At 44.6% G+C, this 21,221-nt stretch overlaps 2 protein-coding genes across 3 annotated transcripts in view; one reads left to right on the top strand and one right to left on the bottom strand.

The window, feature by feature from the left end:
* The window catches only part of dlgap1b (discs, large (Drosophila) homolog-associated protein 1b), an 86,995-nt gene extending 66,398 nt beyond the window's left edge, over positions 1 to 20,597 (top strand). The window contains 6 exon segments of the mRNA XM_018695334.2: positions 10,593 to 10,978; positions 11,064 to 11,143; positions 14,682 to 15,088; positions 16,288 to 16,379; positions 17,035 to 17,187; positions 17,748 to 20,597. Coding sequence (XP_018550850.2) covers positions 10,593 to 10,978; positions 11,064 to 11,143; positions 14,682 to 15,088; positions 16,288 to 16,379; positions 17,035 to 17,187; positions 17,748 to 17,963 — 1,334 coding nt within the window. The 3' untranslated portion in view covers positions 17,964 to 20,597.
* The window catches only part of insig1 (insulin induced gene 1), a 255,924-nt gene that overhangs the window by 137,960 nt on the left and 96,743 nt on the right, over positions 1 to 21,221 (bottom strand). The gene's annotated exons all lie outside the window — the stretch shown is intronic.

Raw genomic sequence — 21,221 nt, 5'->3', positions numbered from 1 at the left:
AATAACATATTTATGTGCAAAATCTTAAATATATTGTGTACCCAATAAGACTAGAAAGAACAAGATCATGAGAGTCTAAAGTTTATCCTGATAAAGGTTTTTTTCACTTTTCACCCAAGGCCTTCTCCAAGTAATAGGCTAATGTAAATGTTTTGTATATGAATAGAGAACCATGGCTCTCTGAGTCATCGTCTACATTTAATAAATCTGTTTTACCTTATTAAACAGATTATTGCATGGTTCACAGTAAGAAAAGCAATAGAAAACAACAGCTTAAACAAGGATTTCTATGCATTATTTAGGCTGTAACACTATTACACCACACTATTACTGAAAATAGATGTGCTGTAGCTTACTTTGTCATAAAAAGCTCATTTGAGGAGATAACTTGCCCATTTTCACTTTATTTTCATTTTAAGGAATCCAGTTTTTCAATTCTTGTTTGTCGACACTAGAGGGAGCTGGGTCCCTACCTTTAGAATAAATCCTGAATACCCTCTGATGTTTCACCACAGCAGTTGATCCCTGTGTAACCCACAAGTTCTATCCTGAGATTACTGTTAACCATTATCTAGGCACATTTTGTGCAACAGTATCAGTGTGTTTGTGTGTATGACAGACTGAAATAGACCGAGATAGAGGAAACAAGTGATCTGACATTCATGCGTTACTTGATGTATATGGACATGGAGATGAAACAATGTTCTCTGACAGCGTTGTGCAGGAATGCTTCTTTGAGCTCCATCAGTCCCTCCTGCCATGTCTGTTCCTCAGTCCCACCCGCACACACAAACACACACACACACACACACAGTGATCTCTATTTCCTGCTCTGGCGTTAATTACAGGGACAGATAAAGCCCTGCCTTAGCAACGTATGCCTCTGCATGTGAGATACACCTGTGTGTCAGTGGATCAAAGCTGCCATCTTCTAAGGTGGAATTATTATTCAAAGAGGGGATGTAAATTAAACAGTACTCTGGTGTCATCTGTCTCATATTCTCTCCCTTGCTCTTTCTCTCTCACACACACACACCTGCATAATGCTGTCATTCCACTTGCTTTGATGGTGCTAGTAGGTGTGTTTGACAGGAAACAAGGGCTGGGTTGAGACATGTGGCAACACACTAGCGCACGCACGCAGTATTCATGTGGAATAAGAAAGAGAAAGACGCCGTTCTCAGTTGTGGTTGGCAGCCGTACCTCGACGGAGCTTATGAGCATGTGGGTGTGCGCGCGCGCTCGCATGTGCCTGTACTGGTGTCAAAGTGTCTGTGTGTGGCTTCAGTGTTTGCAGCTGCGGGATCAAGCCTGAACTGGGAGTTCGATGTGGGTAAACTGTGATTTGGCTATCTCTCTTCCTGGAGGAGATAAATCCTAGCCATGCTGGTGTGTCAGCCACTCAGTAATTACTTCATCCTGTCACGACTGTCTGAGAATGCAAGCCAGTGGGAACTTGCACTGTCGCTCTTTCATTGACACAAAGGGAAAAACACTCAGCATCTCTTTTATACGGCTCAGTGTCAGCTTAAGAGCATTAGTCATCAGATAAGCAGATCCAGAGGAATTGAATTCAGTTCAAAAATTCTACATCTGTTGATTTATTGCCTTTTTCTCCAGCTTTTACAGTTTCAGTTTAATTTATTTTGATGATGTGTCTGGGATTCTGCTGAACTTAATAACATAACTCTGCTCTGTCTGATGGCAAATTGAAAATTGAATTTAAAATAAACCAGCTTCTTGTGATCCAAATGTGAGGGAGGAAAAGAGCAGATTCCAGACTTGCAATATGAAATCTTTCACTAGATGTCATCATAGCCCCAGTTGCTTTGAAGCATGTTGCCAGTCAAATTTGAGTAATCTGATCCAACCTGTAATTGCTGAATGTGGCCCAAATTATGCGTAACATGACACATAACTCTGATTCAGTGTGATCATAAGTAACCTATGCAGATGAATTGCACCTGTAGGCACTTGCTGAATATTTGTGCAGAAATTGCTATATCATAGTATCAATCATGTGTAATTATTGTGTACTTCTATGACCTGAATAGACAGTGATTTCCTGCCTGCACATGCTCTAAAGCAGAATAAAAGTCAATAGGATAAATCTGCAGGACTTAAAGCTTTAGTTAGTGGCTGCTAGGTGTTTCTGTTTACTTACGACTTAATTGGTCCCAGCTTGTTATGGCCTGGAATGCTTTGATTATAGCCATTAAGCCAATCTTTTGACACAGGAAGCGTAAGCAAGAAATTGTCATTCATTCCTCTCCTCCTGCTCTCAGTTTGAGAAAAGGGGAGCGAGAGGGGAAAAATGAGAGAGGGGCACAGGGAGGAGCTGACAGGGCTACGGCAAACCACAAAGAATGGCTGCGGCAGCGCGCTCTTGCCGTCCTCCCCCTCCGCTCTGCAGGGACAACACATACAACGGTTTCCTGTTAAAATGAAGAAATCTGTGGTTGACTTTGAGGATTACTTTCCCAAAATGTCAAGATGTAAAGAGCCCATCTGGCATGTCAGATCAGGTGGACAGGGGCTGCTCTCTCAGGTAGAGGCTGTCCCTCTCCTCCCTTTTTTTCCCCTGCCCTTCCTGTCTGTGTTTTGGCATCAGAAAGAGCAAAGGAAAAGCAAAGCCCTGAAAGGATTTCCTCAGCGATGACTGTGGATGATCCTCATGGCTCCTGCATGCTAAAGCTGGGCAGGGCCCACAAACTCAAAGCCCTGAGGGAATGAAAAACACAGGAAGAGTTGGGATATAGAGTTAAATCTCCTTAGAGGAGATGGAGTTTTTATTTATTTTTATTTTCTTTCTCGGGCTGAGAAAAACATGTGTTTTGCTCTGTTCTCTTTACAGAATATTGAAAGTTTTGAGACTTTTCTTGACAGCTAAATTGTGTGGTTGAAAGTTCATGTTGCTTTCACTGTTCTGGAAGGGAGGGAGTACGTTGGAGTAACTCTGAGGAATGGTGCATGGCTGTAAGTGGGTGGTTTGGGCTGTGCAGTGTGGGAGGCCAGGCCCCAGTGCAAATTAAAGACTTCTCTGTGAAAGTCCCAGACTCAGCTACAGTAATGTGTGTGTGTGTGTGTGTGTGTGTGTGTGTGTGTGTCTGAGTGACTGAGCCTGTGTGCAAGTGGCCGGCAGGGAAGAGACCCAGCCCTCCCTCTTCTTTTTTTTCATTTTTTTAACCAGTCATTAAAAATAAGCCACAACTCACCCCCGTTACACACTGAGAGACAGCGAGAGGGAGAGAAAGAATGCATCTCCTTTTTCTCCTCCCTTTCTTTGAGCTTTGCTGCTTCACTAACCAAGTAAAACGGGGAGGAAAGGGGAGGAGGGGAAGGTTGTGTTCAAGGGAGCTGATTCCACTCAGAGGTTTTTAAGACGCACACTCAGACCCCTCCCCCATGTAAAGAGTAGCTGAAGTTTTTTCTCTGTCCAGGAGGGGAGAGAGAGAGAAAGAGATGAATGGGGAAAGGAATGCAGGAGACAGACGAGTGCTCTCGGCAGGAGAGTGGGAATGTTGGAGAGCCCATTGTTTCTTCCCCCACTAGATTCTGCAGGGAGTGGATGTAAACACACAGGAAGAGAGGGAAGAGGGGTGTGAAAAATCACACCTGAGAGACAGATAGAGCTCTGTATCATCTTCTCTGATAGTTATTTTTAATTTGATACATGCCCACTACTTTGGACAGACACAAACACACAGATGCACATACATGCAGCCAGTGCCTATAGCTGCCATCTCGTCTTTCCCTGCCACCCCCTCCTCTCCTTCAACAGGATGTATAGGGTCAGAGGGTCAGGACTGGAAACCACAAAAGACAGTGTGCGTCAGTGTAGCCTGGTTCTTGTTCCAAATCCCCCTTTAGCCCCCTGTTGTACCTCCTACCTTTCTGTCTCCCCCTCTTTTTTCTCTCATTTTCCTCTTTTTCTCTCTCCCTTAACTTTCCGGCTCTCCATCCATCCTCCCCCCACTCTGTCCCTCCTCTCATATAGGAGATGCAGAAGGCCTGGCGTTTGGTTTTGGGCCCAGATGGCTTTAGCATGCCTCTGGCAGTGGATTAAGCCGCCAGTGTCTCCTTTCCCCTCCATGTGCAAGTGGTCAGGACAAAGAACGTCAAACAGGGGGAAAGGGGGAAGGAATGTGAGGAGAGAGAGAAAAAAAACAAGACTGTGAAACAACACCCGATGCTGATGTTTCACGGCATTCCTGGAAGAGTAAACTCAAAACGCTTGTAAAAACTGCCATCCAGCTTTCCTGTTACTTTTTGTGGCCAGTCATTTCATGAATAAAGTTATGCCTTTTGGAGTTAATCCTTGTGCTTGTTGCATGCAAACCATGAAAAGAAGAAGTGAACTTTTGACCACATTCTGCTGCATTTATATGTAAATAGCAGCTGCAGCAAAGCAGTGATCCTTCATGTAATGACATGACATCGGCATTGTGTTTCAGCCCTCTCAGTTAAGGCTGATTCTTGTGCGTGTATGTGTGTCAGCCTCTTGTCTTTTTGTCTGACTGGCCGTGTGTTTGCTATTTTGTCCCAGCGTCCATTACTCCCCAGGCTTGCGGTTATGTTTTCCTGTATTCGGCTGTAACTCCACAGACTTTCAGCTCTTGTGGACAGTCTGTCATGTTTTATCGGGGAGCCGTGTTTAAACACTTGGAAACAGTGTGGTGGCAGCATTGCTGTGTTGTGGTTATTTTTAGTTTACCAGACACTGGGCTAAGTGGCCTGTATTATCCACTTAGCGACACAAAATGCCACCATCGAGACTCTGTCCTCTCTTCTTCTCTCACTCTGTCTTTATTTCGGTGTGGTTGATTTTAACAAGTTAAATATTCTGAGATTTATGTAGACCCTGTCACTGCTCAGTCACAAATCCAGTTTCATTTAATGACTAACTGATCTCCCCCAGCTACATGATTCTGTTTTTAGGTATGCCACGGACTTCTTGCAGTTGCCCATGCTGTCATTCCCGGCACATGCGATGTGTCACTCGGCACACCGAGCCAGTCTGCTCTTATAGTCTCAGCCAGTCAGTGAGCAATGCTGTGGGAAATGAGTGCAGTGAAAGCATGCGTGAGATGTGTGGGTGTGTTAGCTTTAGTGTTAGGGCTAATACTCAGGTTTATGCCCCACGAAGCAGATGGAATGTACAGGAACTGAAGGAAACAGCACAGCAAACTTATCCTCTGTCCCGTCCCCTTTTTCTCACTTTTCTTTCTATTCTTTCTTTATCTCTCTCTCAATCCTCTCCCCTTATATGTTGAGTGACTATGCTCTCTCTTTCAACCCCCTGCAGGCAGGTCTTTTGGACAGAAACAAAAGACTGATGTGTCTCTTCTTGTGGTTGTGGACTAGTAAGGGTAAAGCCCTTGCCAAGGAGCAGTGGAGAACAATGGAAACGGCCTGGAGCCGTCACAGGGCAGGTCTAATGAGAAAACCCCCTTCATGTAAGAAGAGTCTTCAGGAGATTAGCCCACATGCTTCAGTACTGTACTGGGAGGAACTTTGGGATTACATATTTATACCAAATCCTGGATGATTATATCTGACAGTGCAAGAAATGTCCTCTAACTGGAATTTACAGTGTTGATGTTGACAGTTACACTGTTGTTAGATTAAATGTTATTTATTTTTCAAACTTAAAAACACCAGATGTCCAAGGCAAAGAGGATATTAAATGAAGAAGCTAATGTGTTCGCTCTTAAAAATTAACTTTCGATTTTTACTACCCCGCCCCTTCTGGTTTTTAAACTCACAGCATGTCTCTCTCTGCCTGTCACTGATTGACAGGACGAGGAGAGCGTCAGGCCATAAAAGAGGAATGCAGGTAACCAGGCTCTCTATTTGAACTTGGAACACAGGAAAGTGGGTTAAGTGAAGTGAATCTATTGCCCAACAGGGAGCAGCTGCCTGCCAGATTTAGCAGTGGCTGACAGTTGTAAACACACGCTTATCTTGTGATTCAGGAGACGCAGGCCTGCCAGAGCAGTTACCCACTGTTGACACGGGTTTCTGTCAAAAAGGGGCACACTGAGCACACAGTTTTGGTGATAGCACTGTTGGCCTGAGGACACCGGAGGCATATTTAACAAATGTTTCTTGCTGATATGCATGCTTATGTTTAACTCAAGTAAAGAAATCAATTTGAATGCAGCAGTTAGTGCAGGATGTTTACAATTCTGGTGCTATTTGCACTGAAAACTCCCTCGCCAAAAAGCACTCACACATGCTAAATATACTTCTTTAAAAGGCACTCACAGACTGCCACCTTCCCCTCTTGTTCGCACGTACACACACAGGCGCACACAGTGAGCTATTGTGTCTGAGAGAGTTCAGGCATCTGGAGAGCAGAAACCCTCTCTGATGACCTCTGGCCTCTGGTGGTTGAGAGTTGCAGACTGACATGAGGGTCTGTGTGAGACTTTCAGGTGACTCAGAGGGCTGTCAGAAGCCTCTTAAAGCACTTATTGTATGTGGTGTATGCAGGGTGTGTTGTGTCTCAACATTAGCTGATTAACAGTGATAAGTGATGAGCAACAAACCTGCTATCTCAGGTTATGTTAGCACATCCAAACATTTTGAAACTCAAGGCTGTTTGTATTTTTCCTTTTCTTTACAGTAACTTAAAGTAGCCTGCTGGAGGCCATGTTGAGTCATTTAGGATGTGTCTTGTATTGCTGCATTGTTGTTTACAAGAGTAGTGTAACGTCACACGGTGTGAAACTTTCAGGTAATTGTCATCTCATGACCCTGACCCAGACACCCAGTGACAAGCCTTTTGACAACAATCCAAGACAAACTGGTTGGTAGAGTTCAGCATTCACCCGCTCAAAGCCGACACCTCAGGGCTAGAAACATTATTAGATATTTATTTGCAACACAGTGACATTTACTTGTTCTTTCTATGCAGATAGCCTTATTTTATTTCCAAGTCATGCTAGCTGCGACCCATTATTCCTGCTGTGTTTTCTTGTTGGCTGGTGTTTAGGTGAGTGTCAGTGCAGCTGCAGTGTACCCTGTCAAGGTAAACAAATGGCCAACAGAAGCTCCCCCCAGCCTGCTGCTGGTAAAACGCCAAGCCTCCCAGCAAACTTCATGTTGCTATGTCGCCATGGTGATGCAATCACAAAGGACTCCAGCTGGTCCTCTGTGCGTGTGTGTGTGTACGTGCGTATGACAGAGAGAGAGGGAGAGAGACGGACAAATGGACAGAGAGCGAGCAGACGGAGCCAGGCAGTAACTCTGATTTACCCTCGTCCCTCCTCCTCCTCCTCAGTCTTGTTCAGCTCTTCTTCTCTGTTCACTATTCTCTGCCCTCTCCCCTCTGGCAGACCCTCATCCCAAACACAGTGCAGCTGGGCTCAGCTGTCAATGTTCTCCCATACGGACCGCCCCCTTTCCTGGCCTTTGTATTTGTTTGGATGTTGGTGGATTTGCCCTTGGCCCCCGCGCGGGGGAGCCCGTTCCTGTTAGCTAGCCTCTTAAACCAAACTGTCTGCTCTTTGAAGTGGGCTATCACACAGATACACAGATTGGAGATTACAAGGCAGCCGCCTGTCTTCAATCTGTCCAGTAACATGAACACAATGATTAAATAAAGGAAACAGCATACACCTATGCAGACACACAAATGGGACACCGTGATCAGCAGAGCCAAAAAATACGCAAGTCTGTTTTTGTTCTGAAGGCTGGAGAAATGAATGGAGACTTTGCTTTGTCTCAGGGGAGGGAAGAGGGCTTTCTTTGATATTATCAAGCCTAGGGGTGGGGGGAGTGCTGTGCCAAGAAGAACTGCTATTCACACCAACTTGTCGGCATGGGACTTTTGAAGCATTTGTCAAAAGAAGGATTTGGCAGAGAGCTACTAGAGTTTTGTCATTCACAAACTCTCCTCTTTTTTGGGACGACAATAATCGCAGCAGGCTGCACCTACCTCTGTGAGGGAAGGGAGATGAAATTCCACAACCCCATTCCTATTAAGTGAGGAAGTTCATCCTAGTTTTTTATGCACACAAGAGAATATGAATGATGTTCTTCTTATTCTGTGATCAAAGCTGCATTAACCTGCTGCATTAAGTGACAGAAACGTTTTGCGTGCTCCTCAGTGTTTATCTGTGGCTGGTGAAGAGAGTTTTCCACATTCCTTCTTAAGGGTCTGATGGAATCCTGCGTCTCATTCCTACTTCACTCTGTCCTTGACTGTCTGTGTGTGGGAGGTCCAGGACAGTGACGTTCTCTAACGCTTTCATGGCTACAAGAGGATCAAACTATTTTCTTATCATCTCTGTGGAAACTGGAAACTTGGCCTCTGTCATTTCAGGACAGTTGTTTTGGTCAGATGCTCTTCCCTCGCTGTTGTCAGACAAGAATTAGAAGAATCAGTTTTATTTTTTAGAAATGTCAAGTTTTTCTAACATAGCAACTTAAATCCATTTGTTTCACTAAATGTCTGATGACGTGTTTACATACGCTTGGAGTCACTGGCATGGGTCAGGTCATTGTTGACAACAGCTCCTGATGGATGGAGAGTATATCAGTGGCAGGAAGTCTGTGGTCTCCCTTGATGTGGAGAGGTTGAAACGTTAAGCTGGGTTGTGTCAGCGTTATTTTTGTGCCTCCGCAGGCTCGTGCACGCATGCATATGTGTGTGCAAGGGCATGTTCCGACTCCTGAGTGCGTTTACTTAACCTGTCTCGGCACTCGAAACCCTTGTCATTCTCCAGCGTGCCTGGCTCTCACAGTGACAGCTAGGTGGGACATGGCGCGTCGTCTCCTGTTTCATACAGTGCTTTATTGAGCGAATGAAAAGGAGTACATATCCACACGCATATACATTCAACAAGCACACACGCACACACACACACACACACACACACACACATACACACAAGTGTGACTTTTAGATGACTTCAGGGGAGAGAAGCTCTGAAAGGGGCTGACATTCAATCCTTTGAACCTCCACGGCTGATAGGGGCAGGACCTCACCCTCTCCCTCTGTGTGAGTGCATGTGTGTGTTCATTGTGTGTTTTGTTCTCTTGTGGGTCTGTACTTGGTGACCTTTCTGAAGATTAGCCCTGGATGTCGCTCATATTCACTAGACATCTGTGAAAAGTCGAGACAGTGATGCATATCACGGCATGCTCTGATAATTCCCCATGAGATGGCTTTGGCAGTAATTCCTACATATACAGTATCTATCAAAAGAAATATTCATGACATTTAGCTGTTGAAGGAAACACAGCAAGTCAGATCTTTCTTGTGGTTTGTTCTGCCACCATCAAAGACTCTCATATTAGCAACTGTGATCTCATCTCAGCGCAGCATTCATCCCATCTGAGGACTTTCCAGCTTGTCAAAACCTGACTGAAATCTTGACTGGGATCATCCAATCACTGCTGGCGAGGCAGGAGAGAGGTGGGAGGGAGGGTGGCGGGCGGCGGGTGACTCTAACAAACCAAGAGGATGAAGTCAGCCCTCTGTTCACCTCCAGTATGTTAGGGCCTCTCTGTAGCTGTCAGTGAGATGGCAAGGCACAAAGCAAACAACATCCCGCTCTAATAGTTTTAGACATGGCTGCTCATGCTGGGTGTGGCTGGCAACAGTTGTCTGCTGTGCACAGAGCAGTGATCTCGCCACGGTAGGATGTTTGTCTTTTGTAGGGATTAAAGGGATCCAGGAAACCTGCTGTCCTAGTTCTGCTGCACAGCACAGAGAGGCCGACCTAGTTTTGATGATAGCGCCAGACCAGGAAGGAGATTCCAAGGCATAATGTAGTTAGGAGGTGGCTGATGTTGTCTTTCTTTGGACAAGCTATGTTTTTGTCTGTTGGCATGTTTCTATACAGACTAACAGACTTCTGACTCAGTTTTATGTGAGAGGCTCCATTGTCTGCGCAGAACCTGTAGATGTAACCTGAGAGGGAGAGAGAGGGAGAGGCTTACTGAGCAGTCCTATAATGCTTTTTAAATATCTATTTGCTTGGATTCAATGTAAAGCCTGTAGACTGTACTGAGCCTTCTAGTCGCCTCCTACAATATCATTTAACTTCTGTGCCTTATTGTAAATACCATTTAACTAACAACTATGCAACTATGCAACTGTGCGTGCAGACAACAGCAAGAGCTATATTCGGCACCATCAAATTGTTCTCACTGTGACAGTAAGTGCATAGAGGGCTTAACCATCTAGATCAGTGGGTCAAATGGCTGACATACTAATCCTATTACCAGACGAGGCTCTGATTTGTTAAAGTTGGCCCTAATCTACTGTCCATTTTGACTCCAACTCAGAGACCTAAGACCTCTGTGTAAACTGTCAGGGTGTTAGCTATCACCAGAGTCACTAGGTGACCGCATATATGCTGCATGTTATGCAGCATGACGTTATTATGATATCATCAGCATTATATTCTCAGTTTTGAATACTTGCTTCAAAGCTACAAAAGACACATACAACAGTTTTCACATGCTGTGTAATCCTCTTCATGATAATTGAACTGAACTTCATGTGAAAAATTATTTACCAGACTTTTAGGGTGTATTTTGTATTATGTAATAATTTGTTTCTTCTTTCCCCCCTGTAGTGTCATCATGCATCACCACTTACAAGAAGACACCTCCCCCAGTCCCACCACGCACCACCCCATCCAAACCCTTCATATCCATCACAGCCCAAAGCAGCACAGAGTCTGCCCAGGATGCTTACATGGATGGGGGCTCCGGGACACGGTCGGGCATCAGCTCCCAGCCGGGCCTGTCCAACTCCACAGAGAGCATCGACAGCATGAAGGCCCTGACGGCAGCCATAGAGGCAGCTAACGCTCAGGTGCACGGCCCCGCCAGCCAGCATGTCACCAACAGCACCATCACCATCACTGCCACCGCCACCACCTCCGCCGTTGCGCATGTCTCCGCAGACAGCAAGGCGCAGAGGGAAGCGCTCCGCAAGTGCCTCTCCATAGGAATCCAGGTTTGTGGATTGCTCCCATGGTTTTTGTGAAAGTTCTAAAATGAAACTCAGGCATTCTTTTTGACAGTTTCTCCCCTGCTCTTAGGTGGACCCAGAGGAAGGAGGGCCCACAGAGGAGCAGTCTAAATTCCAGTCGATAGGAATTCAGGTGGAGGATGAACGATGGTGAGTAGTGAGAAAAGAGAGAGAGAGTGGGAGGCTGTAACAGTGAAACTGGATAAGTCTGATGGAAGGGATGAGGCAGAGATAGCATGAACAGGAAGAGGGCTTATGGAGACAGAGGGAGGTTTGTAGTGTGCAGTACAAGCTTTCGCCCCCCTGCACTGGCTTCCCGCAGCCGCTGTCCCCAGTTCAGGGGAGGTTGGCGTCAGAGCCCCCTCAGCCAGGGGCCCCTAGTGACAGCTGGGCCAGAGGATGTGGTGCAGGGAACTGGGAAGGTGGAGGGGGTGAGTTGACAGCCATCTGTTGCTCCAGTCATTGTGATTCACTTTGAGGTGGTGTGTGTTTGTGTATGTGTGGGAGGGAGAGAGAGAGAGAGAGAGAGAGAGAGAGAGAGAAGGGGAGGGAGTTTTATTGGGTTTGTTTAGTTCTGAGTACTGTGAGACTTCTGTGCTGTCAGCTATAGCCTCTCATTCTGCAACATGTCCCCAGTTTGAAAAGAAGCAGACTAGTGTGCACGCTGTTTCATTAGCTCACATCGCACCAGACTTATCAAGGCCTCTGCTGGGACACGCAGGCATTTATGGCTCCTTTGTCTGCTATTCGTTCACCCTGTCAAAACAATGACCTTCTGTTTGGTGAGGGAAGTTGACAAATTTAGCCACGGTGCTGGTTTTTCACGACGTAGCCAAGGCATGCTTCAGGAATTCAAAGAGACATCACCTTTAATCAAAGGTCACAGAGAGGGCTGAGACCAACACTTTAAAACACACACGTACTCAGTGTCAGGGAATGCGAGGGGCTTTCTGGAAGGGGAGGTCTCAGCTGACTGACCAAGCTCTGAGTTCCTTGAGTTGCCAAGCCAAATATTAACTCATCCAGACACCTTCTAGTCTGCTGAGGCTGGGATGTTATGCAGCAGTGCAGCCGGGGCATTTCTCTGGTTAATATTTGGAGTAGGTGGAACGGTATTTTTGTTGGTGCATGTTTGATTGTTTACCTGTTGGCATGCATCTATGTGTGTGTGTGTGTGTGTGTGTTGGTCCATGCATGCGTGTGTGCGTGTGCCTAGGAGGTCTGGGCATGCTGGCCCTACATTAGATTTCCAGACAGTGAGAGTGCCAAACTCCTATGGCCCTGCTTCAGTGCTCAAATTCCCTTACTTGTGTGTGTGTGTGTGCGAGAGTCTGTGTGTTTATATGCAGCAGTCACAGGTCATAACCTCACCTTGCTGTTTGAACTAGAATTAACTGAAAGGGAGTGGAGGAGAGCTGTAAAAGAGATGAACACAACAAACAACATGCTCGTCTTTACACAGACCTCTCTCTGTGCAGAACTATGTCAATTCATTTATACTAATTTATAGCTTTTTACATAACAAAAAATGTAAAAATGTGATCCTTTAATGAGATGGAATTTGTTGGATTCATTGACAGGCTCTGTTTTTTAGGGCCTTGCAAATTCAGGGTCTGGGGTTGGTGGTCACCAGATGGCTTTGCAGTCACAGGGGAAGTGGGACATTGCTCATAGTCCTGTAGTGACTAAACCATATGCACAACCATCTTGAAAAATCAACTTAAAGGACAGCCAGACCTCCCTGTCTTTTTGTTTTTGTCCCAGCTGGCTGAAGATTTGTCATTACTGGAATAAAACAAACAAACAGGAAGCCTTTTAAATATCAATTTGTGGTGCATAATAGCACAAGTGGCTGTGTACCTCTTTCAGCTTGTTTGGAGCTTCAAGTAAGACATCAGGCTGGTTTTGTATATAGATACTTCAGTATTTCCTTGTTTTTGTGGTTTGAACCATGCTCTCTGCAGATATGGGGAAAATTAAGACTTAGACAACAAAAAAACCTGGAAGCAAAGAGGCCCTCTGAAAAATCTGTAGCATATGGAATGCACGACTCCACCTCTTTACAACTTTCCATCATGTTCACCACATGAATGTAATGGGAACATGGACTCTGCATTTTTACTTCTTTCTTTTTTTTCCTCTCCTGCCTTTCTCATATTTCATAGTTTCTTTTCTCCCTCACTCCTTCTCTCTTTAAATGCTCTTCCTTGTTCTTTTGCCTCCTGCCTATTGATATGTCTGTCTGGGCTGTGTTTGGCCTTGCCCGTCTCTGTCCCTGCAGGAAGTTGTTAGCGGGCTGATAGAAAGCAGGCTGAGGTCATTAGAAGTGAACACCTGCTTGGAGGAGTTACTCTTTAACTGCTCTTCACACACATTCACACAATCGCGCGCCACTGGTACGTACACATAAAGCATACACACACTCTGTTTGATCTACCCGAAGCCACTCCCTTGTTCTCGGCTCTCTCTTTTTCGTGTTCACAGGAGAGGGAAGATGAATGAGAAAAAGGGAGGTAGAGATAAATGGGAAGCTCCGAGGAGGGAGTGTGTGTCCGGAGATGGGCTGAAGCAAGACGTGATGGAGCTGTGATCATTTGTGTGTGTCTTCCTGCGGGCGGGTCAAGCTGAGGTTCATGTGTGAGAGGCTTGTTGGCATGTTTGAATAGGAGTAGAGCTAATAAGCTAGCAATTCAGTCTCCTCTCTAGCTTGGAAAAGTTGTTACCTTAAACTCAAATATATAAACTCAGACACAGCTAATTATAGGACGTGGCATGCTCTGTATACCAGAATTTAAAGGTTTGCATAAGGATGTTCTGTGTTGAAGTCAAATGTGTATTATTCTGCTGTTATCATGTTCTCATTGTATCTCTGGAGTCCCATGTTTGTGCAAGCTCTTATGTATACTGCAGTGTATCAGTTATTAAGTGGCTCAGTGAGCAGCAGTCTTGTACCACTTTCAGTTGTAATCTGGCAGTGATTAAACTGCAGGTTTATCCAATTGCTGCACAGCTAGCTGGCCAGTTTTACCCCCCCAACACCCGCATCCCTCTGGTGTCCCATTCATTACTGAGGTGCTGAACTGCTCTATAGAACATAGCCAAATGTGTGTGTGTGTGTGTTGATATAATCTTTGTGCATGAGTGTGTGTGTGTCTGGTGCATAGTGTGGAGGGACTTGGCAAAGGCTGCCTCAACAGTGGCACAAAATCGCAGAGCCAGATACGACATGGCACATCCAGCTGTTGCAGGTGTGTGTGTGTGTGTGTGTGTGCAAGAGTGTGTGTTTGTGTGCTTGCACTGTTTATGTATGTGCATCAAGCCCAAAGCAAGGTTTGTGGTGTTACAGGCGATTGCACACTCTGTTGCTTCTGAATGAGCCAGGTGACAAAACACACACAGACACACATGCACACACACACAAAAGATGTTCTACACTACAAAAGCTATTCATCACTATCAGTGATGAGATCACTGTGATCATTTAAATTTTTCATACTGGGAGCACTTCCAACAACTGTGTGTAAACAATATTATCATAATTACTGCTCAAAGGAAGGCACTAATGTGGTATTACTATACAAGATGAGTATGTGTAATCAATCACTGCATAAAATCAAATCTAACAGATGAAAAAAAGAACAATACCTTTTTGTACTCCACCTAACCGTATTCCTGCCTCTTCTCCCAGTTACCGCAGGATGACCCGCTCCAATAGTGTAACCACAGCTGTGCAGGCCGACCTCGATGACCCCGCAGATGCCCCTGAGCTGCCACCGCGTCACTGTGCCACAATGCCACGCCAGCACTCCCGCGATGCCGCCACCTCTACCGTCAGCATCCAAGGCTCGGGGAACCACTACCACGCCTGCGCCGGAGACGACTACGGGGAGGTGGGGTTCGACCCGTCTATTCTGCCCCCTCCGGACCCCTGGATGGACAATGTGGCTGAACCTGAGGTAGAGGCCGTCGGCCGATCTGTGTGTCCACGCGATGGCCGCTGGTTCCTCAAGCTGCTGCAGGCTGAGACGGAGCGCATGGAGGGCTGGTGTAGGCAGATGGAGCAGGATGAGACGGAGAATGACCTGCCTGATGAGAGTGAGTTGAATCATAGGGTTTAAATGCCAAGATGTTAGGAGAAGAGTGTCTGTTGTACACTGATATTAGGTCTATTTTATGTCCTCCTCTCCTCTCCTCTCCTCTCCTCTGATTTGGAGGGTGCTGGTATTCATGGTATTGGATCACAATAGCTGCTTGTTCCTGTCTCAGGCCCTCTGGCCTCCACAGACATACCGTGCATACTTATCAATAGGCCACTGCTGGCCCCAGCCGCACATCTTGTCCTCTAGATACACTGTATAATGATCTTTCATACACATTGTGAAGGGGCTTCTCTCAGTGCTCCTTCCAGGCAACTATTTGATCCTGTTGTAACACACACGCACAGCAGTACAACTCTGTATGCACAAGTGTGTTTTTTTCTCTCATGCACATACCAGATGGAGCAAACAAGCCTCAGGCAGTAGGCACTGTATTTATACCTGTCCTTACTGCGCAGCTGATTTCATTTCTTACCAAAAAATGTCATTGCTTATGCAGCTAGTGTGTTGTTATGGTTCCAGGCAAGAGATTCTCTCACAGAACGTGCAGAACAAGGAGCCTGTCTCAAGGTTATGTTTTCCCAGATCTCCTGCTAGCGTGTACGCCCACACATACACATGCACACACACATCCTGAAGGGCTTGTGTCTGTAGTGCAGATTCATTACTCCCCCTCTCCGTTTCTGATCCCATTCTCTTCATGTCGAGTAATGTATGCAGTGACAGTTCCTCTCCACAGGGATATGTGAGTCAATAAGACTGAGCAGTGGAGTCAGGTTATGCAGTACAGCCTTGTTTATCTCATATATCAGTCTGCCAAACTGCCATTGTGAGAGAAATAAAATATTCATCCTTACAATATGCTTTCAGGACCATGTGCATGATTTGACAACAATTAAAAATATTCATGTTCCATATTTGTTGCATTTTGGATTGTGTCATCAAGTGTCTATCTTTGGATTTTGAATTTCAGTGTATTTCAGTCATTATTTTACTTCCCTAAATGATTTCAGTTCGTGACAGGCAAATATAAAAGAGGATTGTAGCACATCCTTTTCTGTTGCATTACTAATGCATCCTCTCTGTCAGCGGTGCAACATGCCTGCAGTATGCGGTTCTGTGAGTAATTGCATTGTGAATTCTGTGTGTGTGTGTGTGTGTGTGCATGCTCATATGTGTGTCTGTGTCTTTCTGCAGTCCTGGGGAAGATCCGCAGTGCAGTGGGGAGTGCCCAGCTGCTGATGTCCCAGAAGTTCCAGCAGTTCCGGGAGCTGTGTGAGGAGAATCTGGTATGTGTCACCTCATCCTCCTCTGTATGCTCCCCCCACCCCACCTCCAGCCCCAGCCCCCACCCCTAACACTGACATCATCCTGCACAAATCATCCTGACAGGCCAGGCCAGGCGCTTATTTACTATGCATCTAGTGTGGAGTGTGCATCTGCACACCCTTACTGTCTTTCACATACAGAAAAATATCTTGCGGTGTGAAAACCAGAACATGACAAACAGGGATTTTTAGATTTTTGTGTTGAAGCAGAATCAAGCTTTTTTTGTGCAGACATTTACCTTTATTTTTCCATTTGCATGTCAAAATATTACAAATATGTGTGTTGCATAATTTATTATATAACAATAAGACCGGCTGTAGTGAATGAAAAATGAGTATTTCACAGACAAGCTGATATTTTTTTGGTTTAATCACAGTGGATGCATCATTCAAAACAAAGGATAATGAAGAAATCAAAGCCATATTCTGGATACAAACCTAATAATTGCACATATTTAGAGTATGGTGCCTGTGATTCACACAGCTGCTGTAAAACTGAATCATCAGAAAATGACAGCATCTTTCCAAAAATGTGTGACAAGTTTATAACCAGTATGTTTTGTACATGTGTTTTCATGTGTACATGTGTGTATGTATGCAATTTTTTGTGTATCAGAACCCAAATGCACACCCACGGCCCATCTCCCAGGACCTGGCAGGTTTCTGGGACATGCTCCAGCTGTCAATCGAGAACATTAGCCTGAAGTTTGATGAACTCCACCAACTCAAAGCCAACAACTGGAAACCTCTGACCCCCCCAGAAATTCAGGTGCAGACACACATGACAAAAATCTGATTCGTTCAACTCCATTTTTAATGATAAAATTCGCCTAACCTCAGTTTTGTTTTGGAATGCCTTACTAACCTGCATGTTATCTGCTGTCATTACTGTATACTTTGAATTGTGAGTCCTAATGATTCACAGTTAAGCTTTGTTGTAGCATGCAGACATGTGTTGTGTACTGTCACGTTGCCTGCCTGTCGTCACCACTTGTATTTGTGTGTTTTGTTCTGTCTTGTTGCCGACAGTGAGCTGCTTTTGAGAAGCTACTCTACCTGCCATGCACCGTTGGGGCCTGTCCACCTCCAATGGTCACTTTTACCTCACGCAATGGCCACCACCGTGCTCTCTTACCCCACACAAATGGCTGCCACTGTGAACCATAACCTCATTCAAAATTGCATGCTCTGACATTACGCCAGCAACAGCTACAGTGCTCTTTCTAACCCCCTATGGCTGCAGTTGTGTTGCTCCTTACTGTGTTAAGCAGCAGCTTGCCATGAGGACTCAGTGGTCTGTCATTAAGACTATCTGTCATTCCTGTCCAGGAGAGAAGGATGCCCCCTCCCGTGCCAAAGAAGCCCCAGAAGGGCCACCCTCCCCTGGCTAGGGACCGCTCGCTGGAGAGCTCTGAGCGCCAGCGTCTGGAGGCTCGCAAACGCCTGCTAGCTGCCAAACGTGCCGCGTCGGTTCGGCAGAGCTCTGCTACAGAGAGCGCAGACAGTATCGAGATCTATATCCCAGAGGCTCAGACCAGACTATGAGACAGGCAAACATATGTACCTACACCCATGCCCAATACACTGTCCCATACTCACAATAGCACTGAATGGTAAGGCTAGGGTGCTAACATTACATAATCACATTTTTTGCGGACTTCCCAGATCACTGTGGGGTCAGTCACGATGGAATTGGACAAGAAATGTATATTTACAGTATTTATTTATTTATTTATCTACCCCCTTTCCTCATTTCTTTCTCCCAGCTTTGATGTAGCACTCCCTTTTTTCTCCTGTACCTCCACCCACCCCTCACTCCCGAAGAAGTCTCTTATAAATCCCTTTTTTAAAGTGACCTGATATTACAAAAGTAAGCCAGGTGTAGCACAGCAGCAATGCTTCACATTAAAGTGTTCCGGAGCTGAGAGTTACAAGGAAAACTAGGAGGGAGCATGCATGTGCATGTGGAGTGTGTGTTTGTATATGCAAATACACAAACTTAAGAGAGATAATATTTAAACTGATCCGCTCAGATCAAAAACATCAGACCAGACCAGACCTATTAAGTCATATTTGATATATATATGAAGTTGATTTTATTTTTATATTTTTACCAAAATCCCATGATCCGATTCTGAAAAAACTAGAAGCTTGCAAGTTTTTGTTTTTCTATAATGAGGTTAAATATTAGAAGACAAGGGTGAAAAGAACAGACAAGGAAATTATAGTGTCAGTTAGTGACACAGTTTGCCATCTGTCTGAAAATGGGCCTTTCCGGCAGCAAGAGGTCGACCCTGTAGGAAAGGTTAAGAGTCAGGTCAGATTTTGCTCCTCCAGGTGAGGCAAAGCGGCTTTTGAGTCAGGAGCAAATTTTGAGGAGTGCATTTCACAGAAAGAGTCACTGTTTTAAAATGCCACAAACCTAACCTGTCTGTGTGTGTGAGTGAGAGAAACAGTATGTGTGTGTGTGTTTTGATTCAGATGTTCATTTCAAAAGTGCTTCCTATTTTCCTGGGGCTGAACAGTCCTAGCTGTAATTGATTAATAAGGTAGCAGCATCAACAACCTGTAAACAAACCACCCATCTTGTCTCATTTTAAACTGAGCAAATCATATTTGTATAAAGGACATACAGTATAATGACATGACATGCATGCTGACACAAGGTAACCAATATTTTTGTCTTTTTTTAACAGGTTTAATCCTTTCTCATGTTGCATTTAAGCTCTTCAGTGTTACAGACTAAGCTAAAATACTGATATTTGGTACAATACTGGTAGTTGTACTATATTTTATTATGTCATTTTTAGACAAGAGAGGTTTATTGACAGTATTGAGACTAAAGGACTGAAAAGGGACTATTTTCTCCTCACTGTGTGTGCACTATCTCTGCCTCCAAATGAAGCAATTATTTGAAGGTCATACAAAAAAATCCAATTTCTAATATTTTGTATTCATGTTTAATTTATTGATTAGAAGAACAATGACTGTTTATTGACATTGTGATTATTATTATGCACTGATAACAAGGCCCTTATACTGTGTTTATGTTTCATGTATGTTAGTTCTATAGCATGACAGGCACCTTTTTTTGTCTTTTCTGTTTCAGTGATCAGCCTTAATTTCTAATATGATAGTTGAGCACAACAGCAGCCTCAGGGGAAAGAAGTGTGTATGTGCTTATATGTGTGTGTGTGTGTGTGTGTGTGTGTGTGTGTGTGAGAGGGAGAGAGAGAGAGAGAGAGAGAGAGAGAGAGAGACTGAGAGAGGGAGATGGTGTGACTGACTTCATGTGACCCATAGCTTTGTCTCTTACTGTATATAACCCCAGTCAAAGAAAGGCCATGCTCTTAAATAACGGAAGCAGTGTCCATGCCATCTTTTTAACGATGTTCCTGCTGAACATCTCAGCTCTACTTACTTCAGTGTACAAGGTATTTCTGTCAGCTGCTTGAATGTGGGGGACAATCCTGAGCCAGTTTACATCACATCATTGTTTTGATACCAGAATAGCAGGACTTTGGTGTGTTAGTCCAATTCTCTGTATTGATCTGACAAAGTTTTGTGCCATTGGATAACTATAGGTATATTCCTGCTATTTGTCCCTATTGAACGCTACCTGAAGATTTCATTGAGAGATGTTTATTTGTGAAGGAATTCCAGTGATGAAGTAACCGTACAGTATGATTTGTATTTCCTTTAGTTGGTTGATTTTTAGAGAGGGTGCATAAACGTGACAATAGTTCAAACTTAATGCCATTTTATGTAGATGAAGCTCATTTTAGATTTTTTTTACTTTGGAACTTGTATTTGAATTAAACTGTCTGTCAAATGATTGACTTCTGATTTATGTTTATTATATTAACATATCAATATAATACTCCTGGTATAGCAGGGAGTTAGAAACCAGAATGTTGGATTGTGGTTAATTGTTAAACTCTAAAGACACTCCAGCAATCCTGGCAATTCTGAAGCTTGTGATGTAGTTATATTAGGAGAAAAACATTCAAATAAACATTTGTACATAAATGAATGTTTCCTTATGTAAATGTAAACTAAAAAAACCCAATCAAATAACATATTAAGCAGATATACATTTTGTAATTAATGTTATTACACTGTTGATGTTATGGCACGTGTATGAGCTCTTATCGGCATTAAAAAAAATCATTGCCATAATTTTGTTGAGTTAATTTCTTTCTTGTCTGCACATGTGTTTTCAATTGGAATATAATTAAACAGATTACAAGGCCAGCATGGTGTGTTTTTAGGGCATTTCCCTTCCGCAGGGGCGGGTCCCCATAATTAGACAGCGCTTTTGGCCTCAGCTCAGCCTCGATGCTCCTGTACATGCAGCGTCTGGTGATTCGTCATTCACACATCAGTCATGCTGAGGGGAGGTATGCTGACCTCGGTGGCCAAGAGTTCAGGGGTGGGGAGGTGGGGTGGTAGAAGAGGAGGGTTGGGGGTGGGGGGTAATCTTTGTGTAAGGCCTGGCCCTGGGTCACCCTTCACATGGTGGGCTGCAACTGCCCACTGTGCGCCTGGAGGTCTGTTTAAACCCTTATTAGCCATTACATCCTCTTGACTGGACCCAATCTCCACTGCAGGAGCTGTCACTTTTGACAGGCAACATCTGACAAAAAAGTGGAAAACTCAAAATGCATTCTGAATATCTGTTAATGAGGCATTGGAGGCATCAAGGGCAAGCCTTCGGGGGCAAAGCTCTAGCCACTGACAAGTGATATTGCCTTTTAGAGGACCAACTGTCCTAACCAGTGGTGGAAGAAGTGTTCAGAACCA

Source organism: Lates calcarifer, linkage group LG24 (assembly GCF_001640805.2).
Source record: "Lates calcarifer isolate ASB-BC8 linkage group LG24, TLL_Latcal_v3, whole genome shotgun sequence".
NCBI lineage: Eukaryota > Metazoa > Chordata > Actinopteri > Centropomidae > Lates > Lates calcarifer.
This window is presented reverse-complemented; position numbering and strand designations above follow the sequence as displayed.